General features: G+C 39.0%; 2 protein-coding genes across 4 annotated transcripts in view; one reads left to right on the forward strand and one right to left on the reverse strand.

Annotated features, from left to right (window-relative positions):
• The first annotated feature begins 7,266 nt into the window (after nucleotides 1-7,266).
• On the forward strand, nucleotides 7,267-11,234 carry LOC129725104 (uncharacterized). Its single transcript, XM_055680563.1, has 3 exons — nucleotides 7,267-7,452; nucleotides 9,857-10,092; nucleotides 10,151-11,234. Exons 2-3 carry the CDS (start codon nucleotides 9,857-9,859, stop codon nucleotides 11,103-11,105), a joined length of 1,191 nt encoding a protein of 396 aa, XP_055536538.1. The 5' UTR covers nucleotides 7,267-7,452; the 3' UTR covers nucleotides 11,106-11,234.
• The window catches only part of LOC129725115 (platelet-derived growth factor subunit B), a 37,063-nt gene continuing 18,949 nt past the window's right edge, over nucleotides 7,617-25,730 (reverse strand). For 2 of the 3 annotated variants that reach the window (XM_055680573.1, XM_055680582.1), the window contains exons 3-6: nucleotides 11,279-11,384; nucleotides 9,598-9,803; nucleotides 9,231-9,536; nucleotides 7,617-8,091 (exon numbers count right to left, since the gene is read on the reverse strand). In XM_055680573.1, the coding sequence (XP_055536548.1) occupies nucleotides 7,990-8,091; nucleotides 9,231-9,536; nucleotides 9,598-9,803; nucleotides 11,279-11,384 (720 nt within the window). In that variant the 3' untranslated portion in view covers nucleotides 7,617-7,989. Of the gene's footprint in view, nucleotides 8,092-8,600; nucleotides 9,051-9,230; nucleotides 9,537-9,597; nucleotides 9,804-11,278; nucleotides 11,385-25,730 lie in introns of those variants that run through there. The other variant, XM_055680591.1, reaches the window with a different exon arrangement.

Below are 25,730 nucleotides of genomic sequence, written 5' to 3' on the forward strand. Positions count from 1 at the left end.
GACAGATTTTTTTTCTTGCTTTTATGGCTTTATGGCTATCGTTTTTCCCCATGCAGCAAGTAACCGCTCGCCGTGAAGGTATTACACTGTAAAAAATCAACACGTTACTGCCAAGTGGATTCCACTTACTTCTGTGCTAATAGATGAAACATTTCATATGTACGAGGAATACACCTGCGTTTCTGTTCACAGCACAAAATCAAGTGTCTTACACTTTGGTTTGCCGTGTCATTCATACCAAAGTTAATTATTTTACACTAATATTTCAATGCTTACACACGTCAAATACCAAAACACGTTAAAATACCGTGGATTCCAATTAAAATCGATATGGGTCGACATAATGGAATGATTAGGCTCGTTCATTGACATTCATATGTAAAGAGCATTAGGGATTAGCGTGTGATTTATTGTCAGTGTACAGCGAAAAAAAAAGATACACACTACTTTCGATTCGAGCGTTATGCTCCAAAATTGACTAGATGACGATGATTTTGGTTAACTTTTGAATGAACCTCCGAACGTTTCGGCTGATTGATGGGTTTGGGAATATTTTTACAACAATTGTTCGTTAATCACTTTTTTTTGCTGTCAGTGAAATAAGCAAACATTAACCGAACCTTCGGTACTGAAAAGAAATAGAATATGAATGCATTTTTCTATCTGCACACTTAATTTATCTCGGCAAACTTCCCAACAGCTGATGGAGCTCGGCGAAATGTTTAACAAATGTCAGCAATATATTTCGACGAACATTCAGCAAATATATCGATCTACCGTGAACCAGCAGGTATTAGATTTCGTTTGCCGAAGTTCTTGAACATTCTGCCAAAAGCTTGTAGAACATTTCGCTGAATTTATCAGCTGTTGAGTTCTCGGCAATAAAATCTAAGTGTGTGTACACACTTAGATTTTATCACCGAGTACGCTAAAATAAATTACCGAGATTTTAACAGCTGAGATCTCGGTAATGCATCAAAACACCGAGATTCTGTAAAAGCAATAATCAAAAACCTGTCAACTTTAACGAGATTCTCGGTAATGTTCAACTGTCAAAGTATTACGAAAACTTCGGTAAAATTTACTGAGGTACGTATTTTGCGGTTTTTGTTCGTCAGATAACCCAGAATATGATTAAAACAGTAAAATATACAAATTAATTTATTAGTTACTAAGTCAACTGATTCAATTAAACACAGCTTTGGTAAAAACTGGAGTGTTGTATTGCTTCTAGGAAATAAAGTAACATCTATCACTCTGCAACTTCCATCCTGCGAGCGAGTTGGTAACCTACAAAATTGATCAGAGAAAGAATTAGACGTTTTCTTCAAATATTCTTTGCAGCAAAAAAACGAGATCTAAGAAAAAATAGTGTATACTCACTCAATATTTTATTTAAGGGGTTACCTTTTTGGTTTTCAAAAAACCGAAAAAAAATTATGGCATTATCTTCAAATACAACATCTTGAGAACATTTTCACCAATTTTCATAAAGATCTGAGCAACAGGGAGAAAGTTAGAGCGATTCGACGCGCCTCACCACGGCCGCATAAGCTAAACTCGAAACTTTACACGCGATTATCTCGGCACAGTGTTTTCCGAAAAATGACTTTGCCGTGATCCTGATTGCGGGAAAACTACTGAGCTGATTTCCTTCATCTTTTTTTTTAAATTTTCGTCATTAAATTCACCGGTCCTTGAACGTTCGCTTTTTGAAACATACAGTTACATTTTCCCGCAAAAAAAATTAAATGCAATTTTTAGCGCTCAAAAGGTGCATTTTTTGGGAAAAACGTTCCCGTTTGCACTGAAAACAAAATACTCATAAAAGCGATCGTTCAAGGACCCGGCACACTTCTAAACTAATGAAATAATATGAGTTTTTAAATTTCGGTTGACTCGCTGAGTCTCTATCAGGATCACCGCAAGCCTCTGCAAAAAAATAGCGTTTCGGGGAAACGGCCATTACTGGAGTAATAATGAGTATATCTCAAAATCAAACGTATTTTTTTGTTGTTAATAAACTGTACTTTCAGAAAAATACTCCTTTAATGCAATGAAAATGGTGCTATGCACTTAAAAATAGATTCAAACTTCACTCATTTTTCTCGACCAAAAAGGTATATGACCCCTAAATAAATTTTTGTTCCTGGCCACAACGGAAGCAACATTTTTTTGTTTTTTTTTCATCTGCATCTAGCTGTCAAACTATCGATAATTATCGTTAGTACCTATTAGAATAATATCGATAATTATCGATGGCCATTTTAGTCGATATTTACCATCTCTATCTTAAATTATACTCTCGAAAAGTATGAAAGATATTTTGGAAAACCTTTTTTTTATTTGATTCCAGAAAAAAGCTCAAATTTAAATATTTAAGATGCACAAGATGCACCGGAATGTATCATAAAGCAAAATTTGGAGAAAAAGTAATGGTCTAATAGACTTCAGGTGAATTTGTTAACGAGTTCCAAGATGTGCGTCTTGCCTTATCGATGATGTTACCACGAAAGAGGCGGAACCAATCTAGTGATTTCGCAGCATGCTATGCTTCATCCAGTTTCAGTACCCGCCAGTCGTTAGTAAAGTATAGTTTAAATGAATAAATTTTCAGTCGTGTGTTCGCACTATTTTGAATGCAGGGAAAACGGCCATTACTCCAGTAATAATTGGTACACACTTAAATTTTTTGCTGGGTCTCGGTAATTTTTGCCGAGAACGGCACCACTGAGTGCTCGGTTAGAAAAAAAATGACAGCTGTCACATTTTTTCGAAAATCTCGGTTCAACCTAACTGAAGTTTCGGCACCAAATATTAACGAGCCGAGAGATGGAGGGCTACCTGATAAAGTGTTGCCACTCATGCGAAAAATTTTGAGATTCTATACAAAAGAAAATGGTTTCGAAAATATATATTTTTGTTCTGCGTAATCAATAGACGTTCCATAATAAGTTCATAAAACAAAAGAAAGGAACCTAAATTTTTTTATATAAATTAAAGGGAAACAGAAAAAAAAATCAAAATATAAACACAATAAATAAAAAAAAAAATAGATACAAATAAGAAAATTAAACATTTGAAATATTTAAAAAAAACATCAAAATTGGGTAAAAATAATAAAATTAATTAAAATAAATCAAAGTTAAATACAACTACATAAACAAACTTCGAAATATCAAACAAACTAGTTTACACCTAAGCTTGAAAGTAAATATATAAATATACACTGATGTACCACAATAGATCAAACAATGGTCGCAGTGGTTCAGTCTTCTACAAAGAATATATACTGATCAATTTTTTTCTTTACGTTTGACTTCATAAATAACTACAGGACATAATTGTTTTTTTTTTTGAAAAAAATTTGTTTTCTTAAATTCCTTATAAATTTAAATGATACAAGTATTCGAATATAAAATTCCTTAACGCAGTTGCTCTTATTAATAGTATTCCCTTCGTTTCTAAGGTGCATTCGTGCACCATTCAATATGGGTTTTTAAAACCGGAATGTTACACAAAAGCCAGAATCCGACCTCAAACACTATTCTAAATCCAGATAACTACTTTTGGCTAGTACAATGCCAAGTTTGAATTATGTCGAGGCCAGATATTTTGATCGTTTATTTTCGTTTCTTTGCATAACATTTGAACCATTACACAATGCATAACCATGTGTAGGATAAGTACAACAAGTGCTGAATCGAGAAAATTTTCAGCTCGAAAAGTTCCCCGACCTGATCAGAAATCGAACCCGATATCACAACCGTGTGGGAGAGCTAGCCGAACGACATCCTAGCCACAGAACCACGGGGATCATTATGTTATGAATTTTGTTACTTGTAAGTTCAATCTTTTGTTTTGTTTAATCTTTCGTTGTTTCTTCAATTTAATAAACAACGGTTGTAAATTCCGATTATAATCAAATGAAATGGTACCCATGGACAGCCAAACATTTCATTTGACAACAAGATTATTGAAATTAGTCCAGCCATCTTTGGGAAAACGAGTGAATTTGAAAAGTCATCGGACCACGTTTCGTTTCACAAATTTTCGAACCACGTGTGCAATCATTATAAAATTCATCAGTTCATTTGAAACCAGTTTCATTCAAATCGGTTGTGTAGTTTTTGAGATAATGATGTTTCGTGATTTTTACGTTTTGGTACATAACTTCTAAACTAAAAATCCGATTACAATGAAATTCAATAGGGTCTTATGGGGCAACTAGATTTTTCATTTGCAATTAATTTCATGAAAATCGGTCCAGCCATTTCTAACAAAATCGAGTGAGATTGGGAGAGCGTTATACACACACACATACAGAAAATGCTCAGCTCGTCGGACTGAGTCGAGTGATCCGATATCCGGCCGATCCAGAGCACTTTTATACCTTTAGTTTTTCAGTGATTGCTATACCTTTCTAGAAGAAAGGCAACAAGATAGTAGACAAATGGATATATTTTTGTTTGTTTTTCCCCTTGCATATTTCGAGTATTTTGGCTCAATACACAGGCGGCTCCTTAACCATAGGAAGAAAGTCTGCGTCACTCGTTCTTTAATTTTGAAATTAACTTGCATTTTAAATGATTTCATCCATCAATTCAACGCCAGAATAAGGTTATCTTTCCAGGGCTATATGTTTGGCTTATAAACTTATAAGATATAAACTATAAGCTTAAATTCTTTTGATTAGCCTTGCAAATTAATAAAAAGACAATTCGTTTGTGTTCATGTTGTTATCTTACACACATTTGAGCCCAAGACCTCCTTTTAGATTTCCTGATTTCATTGCTATATTCAGTTTTTTATATTTTTTTCAGATTTCACAGATAGTTCGGAAGTGAAAACGTATCGCGTTTGAAATTGGTATTTCGGTGACAATTCTAACACTGGAATACACCAAATGATCAATGCATTTCAATCAGTGTATTAATGCCCTCGTCGCAGCCCGCTGTTCCTGGCAGCATTATTGGCAAAAACAAGTTAAGATCAAGAGAACAATGTTCACTTAAAATTTTTCATAAGCATTGTACAGACCCGAAAAAAGTACGATGTTTTTTGTGGTGAAAAAACAGAATGGACAATGTTTTTTATTGTAATCATAAAAAACATGGTATTTTTACTGTGAACTTATAGTCATCACCATGTTTTAACAACGTTTTTTGTTGTTAATTCCACCACCGACAATAAATTTACCATGTGAACAATGTTAGTGACTTCTAAATGTATGAGAAAAAATTCTGGTTCCTAGTTCTAGGAGAGCGACGTGTAGATACTGACTGAGGGACTAACGTTGTTTCAGAAGAACTTGTAGGTGATTGCGAAGACAACGACGACGATTGCTGACTCGCTGCTGATACAGTTGGCTTATCAAGTTTCAGTGTCGACGACGCAATAGGTTGTTGTTGATCTTTAAGGCTTCTTGTGATACGATGGGTTGCAATGGTACAGACTTTGATGCCAGCGGTCGCTGCACAGACACCGATGAGAGAAGCAGGTTCCAGGCATCCAATAGGACGTCAAGAGGAAGGGTCACTTGCTTACTGAGCGACGTTGCTGCAGAGTCGCAATCAATGCGCTTCCGCAACTGGTTAATGTGGGATCGCAATAATCGTCGATTGTCAACCCAAACGTTATACATCACGTCTCCAATGCATTCTAAAATGACCCCAGGTGCCCACTTCCAAGAATTCTTTATATGCACTTGAACATAAACAGGATCGTTGCACACAAATCGTCTTTGAATGTCTACGTTTCCTGGTGGCTTTTCGAAGTGTTGAACTGGCGGTCGGAGCAACTCAAGACACGTTCGCAGTTTGCGACCGAACATTATTTCCGAAGGTGATTTGCCGTCAGGAGCGGAGCGATTAGGAGTATTCCGATACGTGAGAAGAAAGATGTCTAACGCTTCATTGATGCTTGCTCTTCCCCCTTGAATCTTTTTCACAGCCCGTTTAAAGATATCTACAAACCTCTCCGCTTCCCCATTGGATTGAGGATGGTATGGAGCGGTAAAAATATGTTCAATACCATTCGCAGCGCAATATTCGGCCATTTCATTGCTTGCAAATTGAAGACCATTTTCACTTACTATGACTACCGGCATACCAAGCCGACATGGCTAAATTATGGTATAAATATGTACAATAACTGCATTTTTAAGGTTTTCTAAGGTTATTTTTTTCGGGGTATAAGGTAAGTTCGATTGAAGCACAGATAACAGATATCCAAGCTAGAACAAAAAAAATCCAGAAATCGTTTGTAAGATTTCAAACTCTTACGCGCTTGGAATGCTAACGACATCTTTCTGCAACTTGCGACTTGAACCACTTTAGTGATGGCAGCGCAGGATCATAGTCAAAGCTGCAAGACGCATGAAAGTTCTCACAAATAGTAGAGTCGCTGTTTTTGCAACGATACAACATTGTTTTTGTGAGGTTTGTGTATTTTTTTTTTCATATCAACACTAAAACAAACAAATTTATCGCAAATATAAACTGTAATTGAACAAAATTATCGATTATGTACAAATTACGACTGCTCAAAATTTCTACATCAAAAAACGGCAACGCTTCTTATTGCAATAATATCGATAAGAGCTGAAAAACTATCGATTTTATCGAATCATTGACCACTAAGTGTTCTTAGCACCACCATACTGCGTATTGCGACATGCTAAAAAACCGTTGCGTTTTTTTACACATGAAGCAAAATTTGCTAGGATGTCTGTTATCTGTGATTGAAGCAATGCGTAACTCATTTTATTAATAATAACTGTTAAGCCTGTAGTACACTCTTTGGCCGAGCGTTAAATATTTGTCTCTTTTTGACAGATGAAAATTTGGTCAAAGATAATTATTTGTCACTCTCCGATTTTAACATGGGGCAAACATGGGCAAACAACAACCATGATGTCAAATAAATTTGAACAATATGTCAGAAGGTCAAATATTTGACCATTAGACAAAGAGTGTACTACAGGCTTTAGTTGTAACCCACTTGTTCCGTTTTCGTTCCAAGAAAAAGTCCACTTACGTAACCAAAAACACTTTAAAAATTTTCTAATCTTCTTCGTAAATCAACTTGCTTCACATTTATGGCACTGCGAATTAGGCAAATTACCGTATTAAAAAATATACGTCGAGTGTGACGCGCATTGACATCCTTATCCCAACACTTTCTCAGCACAGTGCCCATGCAGCAAAACTGATTTCATTTTATGGCAAGATTTGACAGTCGCAACACAACCCTGCCTGACTGCAACGATTTTGTTTTTGCGTGCTATGATGGTTGTGTTTTCAGTTTGACACGATATTCGTTTTTATTGATTTTTCTGTCGAAAAATATGTAATTTTCACCCTTCTGAGCTATTGTTACAATTGCAAGTGACGAACCTAAACTTTTCCTAGTAAAGTGTATCGAATAGAGAAGGATTTGGGCGCAGAAATTGTAAGTATATTTACTCGTGACACTTTTGCTGCTTCGTTACCTACATAAAAATGGCCGATTAGGAATTGTTTTTTTTTTTTCTTTGATATGATCTGTCAGGTCGGCTGAGGCCACTCACGGCCCATCTCGCCTTAGGAATTGTTTAGGAGTAAAACAATCTAAACTAATGTAGAATAATCTTTATTGAAATCTCCACTTAATAAAATAATAAATAACGCTAACTTCGTTCGACTACAGACCTGTTCAGCTGTTTCAAACTTAAATACATTTCGTTTATATAAAATTACCGTACGGAAAACATAATACTTGCATTCATTCAACTCTTGTTCACACGCTTAGACACTCATAATGAAGTGAAAAAAAGGTCCACCAATTTGCTGTCCTCCGTCAGCAGCCACTGCACAACCCGAGTAGAGAAAAAAAACCGATCAATTTCCTGCATCATTTCTAAGCTGCGCTTAGGAAGCTGTAAGCTACTCCTGCTTCCGCGTTGCCCGAATTCTTTGTACTGTCTAACTGCTATTTCGATCGCCGCAATTAGGCGGATGGCATCGAGGCAGAAATAGCAGCCGGTACGGGTTTCAGAATCAAGCGTCTGCGGTCGAGCGTCGATTGGTTGCGATAGCGGCTGGCAGAGTTCTGGAATGATTTGAAATCGGACAATCAAGTGGCTGATTAGGGCGGATGAATTATTTGTTTTTAGAATGGAAACACAAACCACCATTAGCTGAGGGTTGGAGCAGGCAGCAGGGAGGGGAGATTTTAGTGTAAGGGTTTAGTTTTTCAACATAAAGCGTAGAATAGTTTTAAAGTTTAGGCCGATAAAATGTTTTGAAAAGGCACAATTAGTGGGTAAAGAGAAGAAGAAGCTGATAATTGTGTAATTCCCCTTTCCCTAGCGGTCGAATCACAACCTTATGACAGTTATTCAATTGGTTAAGCAAGTTATTTACAGCTCACGTTGCGACAAGAATTTACCTTCCCTTCGGGAGCGTTTTTCTCCGGGTTAGTCATCAGCCCTCTATAGCACATTAATTACCCATCAAGACACAGGCTTTGAGGAGAGGAGAGCGGGTGAAGTGTGTGTTACTGATGTTTGAATTTATTGTCACGTACGATGATGAGAGAAGGTAGATTGTTATACTCACGCAGTAGAAGGGAACCACCGGGGACCGGAAAACCGCGAATTTCAGGGAAGATACACGCACGCACAGACACAAACGCCTAGCAAACCAGTTTTAACGTGTGGAGTTCTACATCGCTACTAAAGTCTACTACATCTAGGTATTCTTCCAGTCTAACGTTTACCAAGGATATTTTCTGTTCGTTCAGTTTTGGCACATCCATTTCTCCTATCAGCGCTACTATAAAAATTTGATTAAACTTATTTTTGTACCAATTATCGAACGACAAAACTGTAATCTTCTTCTTCTCTTCTCTAATGTGTTTGTGGCCCACTAGATTTTTTTTATAAATGTTCGTTGTGATTTTTTGTTTCTCTGTGATGATTATGTGAGATAAAATTTTGAAACAGTGCAAATTGATTTGCATTTTTGTCGTGCATCAAATGGATGTTAATGTATGCTGTAAAAGTCGTTCTAGATAAAAAAGGGGAAAAAAGAAAATAAATACGAAATTTGTTAGTTGATGGTTTGCCTCCCCTGGGTCCCAATTGGAAGAAAAAAAAATTAAAAATTTTCCTCAAACACACACACCCTGACTGGCAGACGGGTCCACTTCGAACAACAACAATAATAATTAAAAAAAGTTTAGTTTACCTGCAGACATTTGCAGAAGTTGTGATCGTAATACGAGCCACTAGTGCACTCCTTCGGATCGTTACATTCGCATAGACACGTGTCCGGGTTCCACTGTTTGATGTCCTGCTGCTGTAGGCACTTGGTCCGGTCATCGTTGTTCACGCACTCGCACCGACAGTTCCGAGCGTTGTACCGCTGCAGATTGTTGCAGTGTTCCTCCTTGACGCGACACTTACAGGCACAACCCACGTGCTCCTCGATCAGGGCCAGATCGCGGTTCTTGAAGCGGGTCTTAGTACCACTGACGTACTCGAGAACGTTCACCTGCGTGATAAAAAGATTTATAATTCTCTTTCGAATAGTTGCTAATGGTTAATAAACTTACTGTAAAAGTCCTGGTGCGAGTCGAGGTGGGTTGGCACGAGAGTCGCTTCGAAACACAGCAGCCGCTGCAGCGCTGAACTCGCGTACAGACTGGGCTGTAGATCAGCCGGGGATCGTTGTTATTTTCCGGTCGTAGGCTGACAATCGTTGGCACGGTGTTGCACCCGGCCGGCGTCGGTGTCTCTCCGGCTGATCGTTCTCCAAAGCCTGTCAAGGAAAACAAAGCGAAAAATTAATAATTTTATGATTCTCTTTAACAGATGACCGAACCGGATGACGCACTACAGCAATACTTGGAACTCTGTTCCAGCGACGCCAGCCGGTTGGGCCATCAGCTGGCCTCGAATGCCGTCCTAGAGTGGAACGGCGTAACGATTCGATTCGCTGCCCGAATAGTAAAGTTCCTGCGCCAGAAACTGCACACTGGAATGGTACAAAGCTTCTCCGCTGCCGCCGCGGTTGAAGCCTTCGAAAATCGACAGACTCATACTTCGACGTAAGTTTGCCCTCTCTTTTCAATTACACACGAATCTACATTTTTTTTATTTTTCTAGAAAAACAATACCACCGGAGAATTTTAGTCTAACAAGTACTTCTCGCGTTACTCCGGCTGTGCCGGAACCCGTCGGACAAGGTACCAGTAGTCCCAAACTCAACTCTTCTCGTGAAGATCCCGGTTTTGAGACACCCCCACGGACCCTTCCAGCGGCAGCACATCCCCCACCTTTGACAGCCGGCCGTCAGTTCCTACTGCTTTCGAGCGACGATGATGATGACGACAACGATGGGCCCGAACGTGAACCCTCGCCCACCGCCGATTCCCGCCAGAATGTCTACTCGGAACTGCGCTACCTCGAGGCACTCGGTACCGTGCGAATGGCCAGTGAGACGAAACATCGTGGTACCCGTACCACACATCACATCCCCCGAAGAACGCCAACCGGTGACAGCTTGGACACGATGCCCCCAACCCCACCCAGTACCAATCCTGTCGAGAAGCGTACCCGCCTAAAGCTGTCCTATCGAACGCATCAAAACTCGGGTGAAATTCAGTTCGCTCTAATAATCTATGAGGACATTTCACGGCGTCCAACCACCGTTCGGCGAAATCTTTTCGCCGAAGAAAGCACCTCTCCACTTCGATCACCAGAGCCAGACTGTCTGGAAGCCGCACCGTTACCCGAATCTCCACCAAATGAAGCCGACAGCGTCGGCGATCTGGCTACCCTAATACCACAACCACCCGCTACACCTTTCAAACGGCGCCGGTTGATTGGTATGCGAACAACTCCCCGGCGCAGTAGACCCGCAGCAGAAGCTTTCGTCGAAGTTGGTAGCGGCAGCAGTGGCAGTGGTAGTAGCAGTAGCAGCGCGCCAAATGTGCAGCAAACGTGGCCTCGCAAAACTTCCGCCGTTGCCGCCGGAAGTCCCGGTGGCGGTGGTTCGGCAGCCAAAAATCGAAAACTCAGTAATGTTTCTACAACAATACGGAAGCCGTTGCGGTTCTGATTTTATTTTGTTTTTTTTTTCCTTCGTTTTGTACAAACAGTTGTCCAGTACCTAGAGCTTTGTTTTCGAATCTTGTTTTAATATATTTTAAATAATATATTCGTCGAATACTCAAACCAATTCAGTAAACGGGTTTTTTTTTTAATTATTTTATAGACGGAAAAGAAACTCACCATCTTTGGAGAAGATCCGATGATCGATGGAGTCCGGATCGACTAGGTTGAAAACATCGTCACTCGAGCTGATGTTGCCCAGCTGGAGGGCAAGTTCTATTGGTATCTGCAAAAGGAGCATGAAGGGATAAAAAACTAGGTTAAATTTCGTTCACACTCCCAATGTTGTTGGCGTTTACGATGCGAAAAGCATTTTTAACTTGAGCGATCGAAGTAAGCGCTGCTTATTAACAATAAATCAGTTTTCTCACTCGGAGTGATTTTAGTGTCAGAAAAAAAACTTGGTGTGCCAAATTTGAAGAAAAAGGCAGTGAATTATTGTGTAGTTATGTAAGTACCTATTGTATTATAGCTGTTTCTTTATGCTAAGCTAATTGTTATCAGCCCGAACCAGCGGCCAATTCTGCCTTGTTCAATTATTGTTCGGAACGAATCGTTTTAGAAGTGCAATTATTCAAGAGGAGGATAACAGCTTCTTTCTGGTTTAATGGAAAAAGAGGAACGCTGTTTTAACTATTCGAAAAATCAAAATTTTCCGGCAAGTATTCTTTCGAAATATGGATATTCCACTGTCTGAAAGATAAACCACGACTTAAATTGAAATAAAAAGAAAACTTCTGATTTTCTATCAGATATTTTAACTTCACATTATTCCTTATAACCATGAAATGCATTTTTCTAACAATTTCATAAAACACAGCTAGAATAAAAAATTAAACTAGAATAAAAAATAAAAAATTCTCAAGTAAACAATTATCGGACATTCTGAGCTTTTTGGGAAGTCCGAAGCACCTTCTTCCTCGTCAAAGACATCCACAAAGTCACCTGGAGATCACCTGACTTACAAGAGAACCAAATCAACCACATTCTAATTGACGGTAAATTCTCCTCAGACGGCATCAACGTCCCCACCTACCGCAGTGCGGATATATATTCGGATTATAGCCTCGTTGCAGTACGCATTAGAGATGGTCGGGTATGGGAAACTTTTCACCCGTACCCGACCCGTACCCGACTCATCGAAAATTTCCAAACCCGTACCCGACCCGAACCCGAAGTCTGGTTTGTTTAAAATACCCGTACCCGACCCGAACCCGAAAAATTTCTATTCTAACTACCCGTACCCGACCCGTACCCGATAGAAAAAAACGCCGAAATTGCCGGTACCCGACCTGTACCCGACCCGTCCTGGTTTTTTTTTAATTTTTTTTTGTTCAACATGCCTGGGTACCTCGTACATTTTATGCACTGATTGTCATATGTGGTTTCTCGAGATGATGGCCGGAGCCAGGCTAGAACCGAGTGTGCGTGTGAACGAATGATAATGAACCCAGAGTTTCAGGCGAGTGGTCCACTATAAGGAATCTATCCACTATGAAAAGTGCATGTCTGGTAAAGTTCAAAATAAACGACGAGTTTTATAAACACATTAAAGGGTCAAACGAATTTTAAAAGGTCAAAGTTAATATAGTTTATAACTTGAGAAAAATTTGATAATTCACTTTATTTGCCAAAAACCTGTAATTTTGAGTATAGATTCAGTGTCATTGATAAATTCTAAAAATCAGTAAAAAACAGATATTAAATAAATAAATAAATATTTAAGTGCTTTAGTCCAATATATGGGTGCAATATCATAAAATTTGATTTTTTTATAACTTTTGAAAACTCGGCATACTGACGTTTTTTGACATATTTAAAAAAAATATATCATTACTTTGAAACGCTCTGCAGCTTCAATGATAGCTTGATTTTTTTTGGCCTCGAAGAAAAAGTTGATTTGTAGTTAGTTTTTATTACCTATTATAATATATAATATTGTTTTAATTTTTATAAAAACAATTTTTTTTGCGAAATTTGGTTGATTTGAGGAGTTGTGCAAAAACTACGTAAGCTGTTTTTGTAAAGAGGACGCCCTGTGGCGTTGCTTGTGGTTGAAGATCATATAATTCTGTTTAATAAAAAGTTAGGGGAGAAGTGCTAAAAAATCATGAAAAATTAAGTCACGTGCTTTATGAACGTCTCCAAATAAAAAGTGGAATGGAGATTCGTGTTCAGCACCCCAAAATTAAGTATATACCATATTTTTGTCGTATTTATCGACACTTTATTTTTACTTGGCAAGCATTTGTATTAAGTCGCCCCACTGTGCAATGCTCCGCGGTTTTCCTGACAGTTATGAAAAAAAGCCCGACAAAAACTCCATTTAAATCAAAACCGTTGCAGGAAAAACTATTCAATCTAACATTAGAAAGCGATAGCATGATGTCATTCCCTTGGTGCATAGACTGCCGACAACTGTCAGAATAGGTATTGGGCGATCTCTCGTTGAGTGATGATGGGCGATTTTCTCTCCGATCTTACCGATTATCGACATTAAGAAAACACCCAGGCTTGAAATGATAAAAATTGAGTTCTCACAATTCACGAAAATTGAATTACCCGTACCCGACCCGTACCCGACCAATTGAGAATTTTTCAAACCCGTACCCGACCCGAACCCGAAGCCTTGGTTTTTTAATTACCCGTACCCGACCCGAACCCGTAGAATATTTTTTGGCGTTACCCGAGAACCCGACCCGAACCCGTCGGGTACGGGTCGGGTACGGGTTTCGGGTAAAAATACCCGTACCCGCCCATCTCTAGTACGCATGCGGTTGAAACTGTCGACGTTGAGAAACGCGCGTCAAAGTCACGCACCGCGACCATTCATCGGGCAACTACGAGACACGGGAGTTAGTTGCACGGGAGTACGCTCAGCAGCAGGAAGCAGCATTACCAACGAAGTGTTTTGGTACAATATGAAACTTTCTAGGACGCCCTTTAAGATTTTTTGTACGTTATCAGTTCGAGACATTTTCAGAACATCTGAGATAAAAGTCTAAACAGTTTTGGGGCATTTTTGAGACCTAATAACATGTTTTCGTGATATTATTGATTCATCGTTTTCAAAAAGTCTCTCACTGTGACCATTTGATATTTTTGAAACATTTCTGGTGTACTCTGGAAACAATTTCTGGACATTTTGTTTTTGACGTGGGACTACGTCTTCGTTTACTATACTGAGATGCATTCTGTAAAACTGGAAATGAAACTGGCAAATGTTGCGTCAGATTTCAAACGTTAATAACAGTACAACCACATGATGGATAAAAATAACCAATATGTTGTTGGATAGATAAAATGTATAACAATTCTGTGACATGCTAGTTATCACTCTAATTTCATTGCTAAGCGGTAAGATTGATAAAAAGTTTCAATAACAAATTTACGCGCCTAATGAACCAATTACATGCGAGCATTCCTAGCACAGACGACGTGAATGGACACCATCCGTTCCCCGTGATGTTCTCTGTACCAATATCGATATAGAAATTGACAGAGTCTCCCCGTCCCAATAGGTCAATTTGTTTTTGCTTCCATGAGCTTAGACTAATATGATGTCTCGAAGGTAAAAGTTTTCCGGAAAGTTTGAAACAACCCCCATTCTTGAACAATTTTTAATCCTGCTTTCAGAACCTAATAAAAACTGATGTCTTAAAAGAAAACATGCCGGTAAAAGCAACAGTACGAACAACAGAACAATTTGATGCTAGAGGGACTTTTACGCATAGGTCTATACTTAGGCTTCTTCCCATCCCTCTACTTGACCTTTCCCTCACCTTAATTCCGGAAATGAAGTCACACACAGTTGAATGAATACCTCTTTAGGTAGTTATAACGTTTACATTGGATGGTGATAAAAAAACTAAGACAGAACATTGAGTTTTATAAATTTCCCATGGAAGGTATTAGCTTACTTGCAAAAAAACCTACGACCTTGCAAGCGGCCTTTCGGCAGGTAACCGGAACATTTGCCATGGCGGACGAAAACATGCGTGTAGGCATGTTTTTGAGTTCTTTCTTCGTTATACACTAAGGTCTTTTTACGCAGTTTTTCATGCGCGTTTTTTATTGCTTTCCGACCGAGCCCACACGATTGTGTAGGTAAAAAATGACAGATAACAAAACCAAAATCGAAACAATTCCTTTATAATAACACTCCGGTTTTTTTTTTATTTTTCGTAGCAACTGCGATGTTGACACTAGCGTTGTGAGCAGTAAAACAATGAATAGGACGTTCGAAAAGCGAGAGAGAAGGTTTTGTTTAAGTCACCTTCTACCTAAGCAATTATATAAGCCCGGTCGGAAAGGGTTATGCGCAGTTTTTCATGCGGATTTCGGAATTTACGTGTTTTTTTCACGCGGATTTCGAAATGCACGTGGTATTTTATGCGAATTTCGGAATTTACGCGTTTTCAGAAAAGTCGTTTTTGACGCGGTATCTTTTTATTGGTTTTCATGTTCAAATCGCTTATTTAGAGATTCACTATTAGTATTCACTGATTTGGCCTAGCCTTTTCTACATATTTTTATGTTTCCTTGATATTCAGCTCGATTCGTATGTGGAAATAACTCTTTACTAAAAATTTTATTGATTTATTCGAAATAATTTAGCAGAAGTGATTTAGCACTTTAGCAAATGCACCTTTAGCAACCTTTAGCAAATCAAGTTTTTACGCGAATTTCGTAATAACGGTTTTTTTTACGCGGATTTTTTTCTACGCGCTACATATCCCCCGCGTAAAAAAGACTTTAGTGTATTTATCAATTCCTGTTCAGTTTTCGCGACAACAGGGGGAGGTAGAAAACGAAGTGCCCTGCCATTCGTTGCCATTTGGGGTGAGATAGGTCTCATCGTCCATAACGTCCGGGAAAATCGACTTGACCATCTTATTCAGGCGCTGCCGCTGCATCATTGCCTGCAGCTTCGATACCAGTGGACGGGACTGCCGCTTCCTGACATGTATGTCCTTGTTCGCCAGGTACTTTTTTACTGTTTAGCCGGTTGCTCCGACCTCTCAGCCAAGCGAACGCAGCGATATAGGCACTTTTCCCTCGGTCTTCCTCTTCAGCATTCTTTGGAGCTTCATCTTTGGAACCGAGTTTTCTCTCGATGCTCTGATCGTTATCCAATAATAAAAAGATGTGGTAGATGCCGGAACGGGCGTATCCATCGTCCACAAAGTGCCGCACGATGTTCATTTTCGTACCGTTCTTTGAACGAGCACACTTCTGAACGAAGTAGCTCCGCCATCACGTTTAGAGTTAGAGACTGATATACAAAACACCCGATTCTTTTTTTTGCACGGGGGATGCCTTCCCCCTTGGAGTTAAGCAAATATAACGAAGAAAATCGTCCTTAAATGTTTGAACTTCGTTTGATTATAATAGTGCTCAATCTAGAGACCAAAATATTTTAAATTTTGAGTATTTACACCAAAAATTGTCATTTTTTTTTTCAAAAACTGATATATGATCACTCGTGGCCTGAAACGAAAAACGTGATTGAAATGAGGTCGATATCTTGTACCGTTTTTGAATAATGGAGGAATTTTATTGCAAAAGGTTAGTCGCCGATACTTGGCAGGGCAACTAACAAGGGTCGGGAAAGAAGAGCAGAAAAATCCATATATGAGCGTGAGAAGGGAAGGGTAAAAGTATAAAAATCCGTCACTGACCACGGTGACAAAAGCACCTTCCTTTCCGTTTTAGCCACTAGAGATGCACAGATAAACTCGGTCTTTGATAACAACGATTGTAACGCTTCCTTTTTTCCTCAGGTAATCGACGTGAGGATGTAGCCAGCACCGTTGAGGTTCTTTGTGCCACTTCATAAGCTCAGATTCATCAGCAACTACGAAATGTGCGGTTGTTCAAGCATTTCCAGTATATTTTAAAAATGACGATTTTTCTTTCATATTTTCAGAACATTGTAGTGACGTTTAAGGAACATTTCTGGTACATTTCTAAAACATTTTGGGTGCATCCACGATGCACTTTGAGACATTTTAAGACAAAATTTTATGACACTCAAAACAAGGTTCTTTTTCTGCAATTGAAACATTTGACAAATTTACCATTTTTATTCGTTTCTTAGACTTCTATCATGTAAAAATCTCTTGAAATATCTTTTCTGAGTCTTGTTGTAACATTTTTAAGACTTTTCAAAGACGATGTTAGAAAATTTTGAAAATTAGAAACAATTTTGTGCATTTCATGAAAATTTTTTCGGATGTTGATGTTTTCAAGGCATTCCCGAGACATTTTCTTAAACCTACTTTAGAAGTACGATAATGATATTTTTGAGATGTTTCGAAATATTTCCGGAACATTTTCGAAGTAGCTGCCCATTTTTATCACATTTCTTAAACTTTTTTGGGGTTATTGTCAGGGCATTTTTGGAGATTCCAGATTTTTTTATGATTTCTGGACATTCAAGTCTCTTCTTATACGTATTTTGAACAATTTTAGGACATTTCCGGAACATTTTTTCAATTAAATTTCAGAACGTTTAAAAAAAACATCCAGACATTTTTTGACATTTTTAGTCACGTCAAAAGTTTCTATTTGTTGCATTATTTGTGTATAGAGTAACAAACCTAAAATTGTTCAAAGGGAAGGACACCCCCGCGAGATGAGACTTTCTTCAGACTCAGTTTTCAATGTGTGCACTACCAAAACGTTAGAAGCTTACGTCCAAAAACACACGATCTTCGCTTACGTCTCTCCAGTTGTGGCTACGACACTGTGGTTATGCCGCCGTTTAAGCAAGCAGGATTCCGAGCAAATATTCGCTACACTGCCCCTGTTTACATAGTTGACGTAACAACCAACACCGTCATTGGGAGAAAAATGCGTTTTTGTTTTTTTTTTACCAGAATAATCATATTAATCCATAATTTCAACAAACTAATCTGTCAATTCAAAAAGAACTGATGTTTCAATGAAGGCCGCATGGATAATAAGGTTTTGTTCGTGTTATTGTTCCATTCGAGAAAAATGTACAGAAAACGGGCTCTGGATCTGATAAAGGTATATGCAAGCTCGGATTCTGAAGATATCGACAACGATTATGACGTACAGCAACAACCAACGTGGAGGGCACCACCTTGACTTGTATCAGTAAAAAATGCTTTTTGGAGACATTTCTGATTCGCATGATGAAAGATATTCGTCATTGTCGAATGAGATTGCAGATGGCAGTCAGTCTATCGCTTCGAGTTCGAAGAAAGTGAGAAAACGGGAATCACAAAAGCTCAAACTTCCGGTAAAAAAGAGTATCCGATCATAAACCTATTTTGAAAACCGTGGCTGCCAAAAATAGTGTCACGAAAAAATCAGACTTGACCGAAGAAGTCAGGTCAATTGCTGGTATTGAGGATTATCAGGAACAAAACAGATGACTTTCATTCTACAGTTCAGCAAGCGTTGTCCTGTGAAGCGCGGCCAGCTTATTCCTGAGAACCAACAATTTTGAAGACTGTTCTCATACATCTACCAACTAGAAGATGAAAGAGGTGGACCAGAAAAGGTTCGCTGCCCTTTCTTCCTGAATACGCTGGGCTATGATAAGAAAAGCAGGTTTGTGTTACCCTCAAAATAATATATGTTCAAAGTGATGTATAGTCTTGATGTTTGCAGCAACATTATTTATCGATACCACGACGAAGCACATAAAGATTGCGCACAAGTCGAAAAACGTTTACGTTATATCCGTCCAAAAGCTCTTCAAGATACTGATAAACGTGATATTATGCTTTGTCCGTCAACCACCTCCCATTACCGCACAAAAATTTTTGACTCGTTCAACGAGCGCCAATTTAAGAAAAAGGAGGAGTCTTGTAGTTTCACTGTAGGATGCTAAGAGAGATAAACATAAGATTTACTTAACTTGGCCTTGCAGAGTCTGATTGCTGCCATGCTCAGAACATTCACAAGAAGCAAACAAATCATTCCATTGATGCAACCAACAGCATACCTGGAGTAAAGTCTGCTTCAAGTGTGATCACTTGCGACATATATTCACTAGGGTGGGACAAAAAATAAATTCTAGCTCCCCCCATCACTTTTCGTGTTCCTTATAACAACCGTGTAACTTTTCAGATCGATCGGTGGAATCGGTATTTTGGCGCCCGATTTTTTGAAATCCACTTTTCCAAAACTTATTCTTTAGAGATGTCCGGTTGGCTCCTAAAAATATATAGATACATGATATTTGTAGGAAGTTTGCCTGGGAAAAACTCTTCTGAAGACCGTGAGGCGCTACGATGCTGGAAGAAAAAGTTATTCACCTCAAACTGGTTGAATGTTTGACGAACGGCTCATCATTGAATTTTACTAGCAATACTGCTGCAGTATGCTGCTAAGCTTCTAGAAAGAATGTTGTTGGAAATGATGCAGAAAATTTGATTTTACTTGACAGAAATGTAAACTTTGGAAAAAAATTAAAACTGTGCTTTTGGCTTTAAAAAACGATAATAAAAATTTTCCATTAGCAAATGTCCTTAATAATTTAGCCTAAGGTGATGAACGACTGACTTCTCCTACCACGGGTACAGACAGCTTTCATACCTTTAGAATCTCGACCAAGGCTCTGCGTTATGTGAACGATTTCCGTGCGCTCGTTTACCCATGAATCACATCAGAAACTACCGGTACACAGTCAATCTGTCCCAGAATCAGGGAATATCAGCTGATCAACGGGGACAAAAACTTATATTTCTTCTGGAAAATAACTGTAAACATTTGAAAACGAATATGACTAGAACCTTTTGTCGTAAAAATATTTTTCCTCCGTTCGAGGTAGTAGCTTACTACGATCTCTACCTTGAAAACATTAGGTATGTTGTACACAAAAAAAATCTAAATTTCGATCTATGGACTAATGAAATACCAGACAATTATGATTATGTAGAAAGTTGTACGTAGGTTATTCCAATTGCGGTTTGTTGATGCGGGCCCAAATTTCATGCTTACTCCTGTGGTTATCATCTGACTCACCCTTTGCAACAATCAGTCAATTAGGTACAATGATTGCTTTGTTTTGTGCAACACGATTATTACTGTCAGCGTCACACAAAATATGATGCCCGTGACGAAACTCTGCCGACACTCCAATTATCACCCTCTCGCTAATCGGGAAAATTGCCTTCCGAATAAGCGGTATGTGCTGTCCCCAAGTAAATTTTCCCACCATAAATCAGAGCACTTCTGTTCTCCGAGATGAATAAGCGCACATCCGTCAAGGATCCCTCGTGAGAATAAATCCCGCATGGCATTGAAAAACACGTTGGTGTCACGTTATCCGGCAACGCGGATTGGCACGTGGAGAAAATCTCTTCCGTTGGCGACAGTCAGACCAAACCTTTCACAACCGCATGAGTCATACGCAATAAACCGCATGATTCCGCATGCGAAGGTGTCGCAGATTATGAAACGAGTGCCTCAGCGTGATTCGACGAAAGAACGAATGAATTATAGGTATATGCAAATGTCGCATTGGCTGCCGTCCAAACAAAAACAAAAAAACACACGGGCGAAATTCCAGCCAAGGTGAGTGTGCCAACAATGCTTCTCGAAACCATTTTTTTGAAGTAGAATACTTCTCTCAGGAAGCACGGCTACATAGGGATGTGAAATGAAAATCTAAAACCAAAAAAAGTGAAAAATATGTCCAATTTCAATTGCTAATAAATCGGTTAGTATTCGACGGATTTGCTTCGTTCTTGCAGCAATAAATTGGAAAATCTTCTAAGATTGTTCCCAAATGCAGATAATTGTAATTTTATTATTCAAACTATTGTACTATTGAAAATAGTCAAGCCTTGTCAAAACGAAAAATTCGGCCTCTGATTGGTCGTTATATGATTGCTTCCCAAGCACGGTCGACAGAATTATAGACCTTGCCATTTAAAATGTGCCATTTGGCCTATAAAAGAGCCTGTTTCACTCGAAGCCGCTCATTATAATTCTAGACTGCAACAGGAGCAGTCCTCCCTTAGCAGCAGCAGTGGATACAGCAGCAGTTGCAGTGCAGCGGATAACGGCCACAGCTGTGGTATGGCAACGGATAGCGGAGCGCGTCTCAGCATCGATAGCAGGACCAGGTGATGCAGGGCAGCGGATACCTACGGCAACGGAAGCGTCCATTACTGTGGCAACGGGGATAGCGCAGCGGTTGACGTTGGTCTCAGCATCAATAATATAAGCAGGGCCAGCTGATGCAGTGTGGCATTTTAGTGAAATGCTGTCTCTGAGCGATAGCAGGCACACTAGCAAATGCATCCAATGAAAAGAACGTTCTGGAAAGCTTTTCAGTGTTTATTTCCCCCCAATACTTTATTCGCACTGCCAGTGATAACGCAAAGATGTGATCGGCATCTTATCAAACATTGAATTAAACAACAAATTGTCCTTTCCAGGATGAAATAAAAACCTAATTGAAGAGTTAATATATTCTCTTGAATCAATTTACACTTTCAAGAAATTTGGAACAGATATATATTTGGCTTCATCTCCGTGTCTCAGAACGTACTGAATTATCTTTTCCTTCAGTCATGAGCACAACATCCGAAAAGCTTTCATTAGCAGCATAAAAAAAATTTTCGCATAATTAAAATTCAAAAAATTGTTCAAATCATGACAAGCAGCTATATTATTGAGAATGGTCAATCCTTGTTGAAGCGCAAAATTCGACTGACCTGATTAGTCGTTAATATGACTGCTTCCCAAGCACGGTCGACAGAATCATAGACCTTGCCATTTTAAATTTGCTATTTGTCTGTATAAGAGTAAGGATGGGAATTATCGACTGGAATGGCTATCGAGAGTTATCGATGATTTCCTACTACTGTCGATAGGTTTTTCATCCCTATATAAGAGCCTGTTTCAGTCGAAGCCGCTCATAATAGTTCTAGACAGCGACAACAGCAGTCTTCCATTGGCAGCAGCACTAGCAGTGCAGTGGATACCAGGCGGATAGCGGCCACAGCTGTGGCATAGCAATGGATAGTGCAATAGTTGCAGCGGATCTCAGCATCGATAGCAGCTGGGCCAGGGATAGCGGATACCAATAGCAGCGTATAGCGGCCAAAACATTGGCATGGCTACGGATAGCGTAGCAGTTGCAGCGGGCTTAGCATCGATAGCAGCTGATGCAGTGAGGCACTTTAGTGAAATGCAGTCTCTGTGCGATAGCGGGCACTAGTAAATGCATTCAATGAAAAGTTGACTCATTTTGACAACACATGAGCCGTCTAGTTTTGAGTGTTAAATCAGCTTTTCACTGTTTATTTTATCACAAGGAATACTTTATTCGCACTGTCAGTGATAACGCCAAGATGTGATCGGTATCTTATCCGATATGGAATTGAACAACAAATTGAAAAATGACTGACACGCAAGCAGCCGGGTTTTCTTTCTTGTAAAAGTATTCTACTTCATCCTTGCGGTCGTGGCTTTGTACACAACCCTTCTGTGATTTTTTTTCATTCAAGTCACTCGAGAAACGAGTGAAAATTATCAGCTTACCGACATGATATGATGACACACACACTCGATAATCAGTTAATTAAGTTAGCCTGTCTCGTCTCAGTTAGCATCAATTCTAGCTGCGGCTATGCGCACGTTGTAGTCGCGTTTGACGGACAGAACAATGGCACGAGGGGACGACATAAATTTCCAGCAGGCAGTGATATACCTACTTCCGCAACAAGTCTATCGGTGCGCGGATTAGAAGCGCCAACTCTCGTCGCAATCGCTTGCTAATGAACGGAAACATTAAAATTTTACCGTTTAGAGAGTGTGCGCGTTTGTCAACGTAGTTTTAGATTGATTAAAACTTGTTTTAAATTTGGTTAAATCGGCTCGGATCACACAAGAAATGAAAGATCGTCTGATTAAAATTCAACGCACCGAATTAGTTCATCGGGAATTGATGAATAATTTATATACCCTTTGCTGGCTGAAAAAAATTGGATTCTTTTTTCAAATCAATTTGTTTCACTTGACATCTTAAAAGTAAATAAAAAATAAACATAATATTGGTTCATCTGGAATAATTTTGTTTCACAAATATGTAAACAAAATAACCTGTTTTTCACGATTCTGAGTTGAATTAAGAACATTTTTTTCCTTTTTATCCTTAAAAAGTGTTTTAGAATAGTTTTCACCATTGTGAAATCACTTTTTACTGGGATTTAAAAAGTTTTTTTTTGCGCTCTGGGGCATATTTTGAAACCATTTTTGGCCTGTAATTTTCCAAATTTGTTCAAGCGAGTATAAATAATTCGAAAAAAAAAATCACAGGGGGGTTGTGTGCAAAGCCACGACCGCGAGGATGAAGTAAAATACTTTTACAAGAAAACCCGGCTGCTTGCGTGTCAGTCATTTTTTAATTTGTTGTTCAATTCAATATCGGATAAGATACCGATCACATCTCGGCGTTATCACTGACAGTGCGAATAAAGTATTCCTTGTGCTAAAATAAACAGTGAAAAGCTGATTTAACACTCAAAACTAGACGGCTCATGTGTTGTCAAAATGAGTCAACTTTTCATTAAATGCATTTGCTAGTGCCCGCTATCGCACAGAGGCTGCATTTCACTAAAGATCCTCACTGCATCAGCTGCTATCGATGCTAAACCCGCTGCAACTGCTACGCTATCCGTAGCCATGCTAATGTTTTGGCCGCTATACGCTGCTATTGGTATCCGCTGTCCCTGCATTCGATGCTGAGATCCGCTGCAACTAGTGCACTATCCATTGTCATGCCACAGCTGTGGCCGCTATCCGCCTGGTAGAAGACTGCTGTTGTCGCTGTCTAGAACTATTATGAGAGGCTTCGACTGAAACAGGCTCTCATATAGGGATTAAAAACCTATCGATAGTAGTAGGAAATTATCGATAACTATCGATAGCCATTTCAGTCGATATTTCCCATCCTTACTCTTATACAGACAATTAGCAAATCTAAAATGACAAGGTTTATGATTCTGTCGACCGTGCTTGGGAAGCAATCATATTAACGATTAATCAGATCAGTTGAATTTTGCGCTTCAACAAGGATTGACCATTCTCAATAATATAGTTGCTTGTCATGATTTGGACTTGATAATTTTTGAATTTTAATTATGCGAAAAATAAGTTTTTATGCTGATAATTAAAGCTTTTCGGATGTTGTGCTCATGACTGAAGGAAAAGATAATTCAGTACGTTCTGAGACACGGAGATGAAACCAAATATATATCTGTTCCAAATTTCTTGGAAGTCTAAATTGATTTAAGAGAAAATATTAACTCTTTAATTAGGTTTTTATTTCATCCTGAAAAGGACAATTTTTTGTGTAATTCAATGTCTGATAAGATGCCGATCAAAACTTTGCGTTATTACTGGCAGAGCAAATAAAGTATTCCTTGGGGGAAAATAAACACTGAAAAGCTTTCCAGAACGTTCTTTTCATTGGATGCATTTGCTGGTGTGCCTGCAATCGCTCAGAGACAGCATTTCACTAAAATGCCACACTGCATCAGCTGGCCCTGCTTATATAGATGCTGAGACCAACGTCAACCGCTGCGCTATCCCCGTTGCCACAGTAGTGGACGCTTCCGTTGCCATTGGTATCCACTGCCTTGCATCACCTGGCCCTGCTATCGATGCTGAGACGCGCTTCGCTATCCGTTGCCACACCACAGCTGTGGCCGTTGTCCGCTGCACTGCTACTGCTGTTGTATCCACTGCTGCTGCTAAGGGAGGACTGCTGTTGTTGCAGTCCAGAATTATAATGAGCGGTTTCGGGTGAATCAGGCTCTTATACAGGTCGGACTCGATTATCAGGAACATCAAAAAAATTTTCATTCCGGATAATCGAGTTTTCCAGATAATCGAACCACACAAAAAATACTGAAATTTTGCGATTAGCGAACATAAAATAATTATTTCTTTCCTTTTTTATTTGTACGATGCAGTGGCGTAACCAGAAGTTACTTCCGAGGCGAAAGGGGGTAAAATCTTAAGAATAAAAAATAAATAAATTGGACATTGATTATTTTCACTCGATTCGGACATGTCCCAAACATGCCGGAAGTGACTTAAATGGTAACAAATATGCCAGAAGGGATGGTAAAGACAAAATTTCGGAATAAAAATTGAAAACGGACACCAAACAATAAAATTCCGGATAATCGAGTCTAAAATTCCGGATAATCGAATTCCGGATAATTGAGTTTCCGGATAATCGAGTCTCCGGATAATCGAGTCCGACCTGTATAGGCCAAATAGCACATTTCAAATGGCAAGGTCTATGATTCTGTCGACCGTGCTTGGGAAGCAATCATATAACGACCAATCAGAGGCCGAAGTTTTCGTTTTGACAAGGCTTGACTATTTTCAATAGTACAATAGTTTGAAAAATAAAATTACAATTATCTGCATTTGGGAAGAATCTTAGAAGATTTTCTAATCTATTTCTGCAAGAAAGAAGGAAATCCATCGAATACTAAACGATTTATTAGCATTTGAAATTGGACATATTTTTCACTTTTTTCGGTTTTAGATTTTCATTTCACATCCC

The sequence above is a fragment of the Wyeomyia smithii genome, chromosome 1, assembly GCF_029784165.1.
Source record: "Wyeomyia smithii strain HCP4-BCI-WySm-NY-G18 chromosome 1, ASM2978416v1, whole genome shotgun sequence".
Taxonomy (NCBI): Eukaryota; Metazoa; Arthropoda; class Insecta; order Diptera; family Culicidae; genus Wyeomyia; species Wyeomyia smithii.

Bases quoted from the DNA above. Each gene is read 5' to 3' on its own strand.
- LOC129725104 (XM_055680563.1), top strand. From the start codon at position 9,857: ATGACCGAACCGGATGACGCACTACAGCAATACTTGGAACTCTGTTCC. The intron at 10,093-10,150 runs GTAAGTTTGCCC...TTATTTTTCTAG, and splicing joins CGACAGACTCATACTTCGAC to AAAAACAATACCACCGGAGA.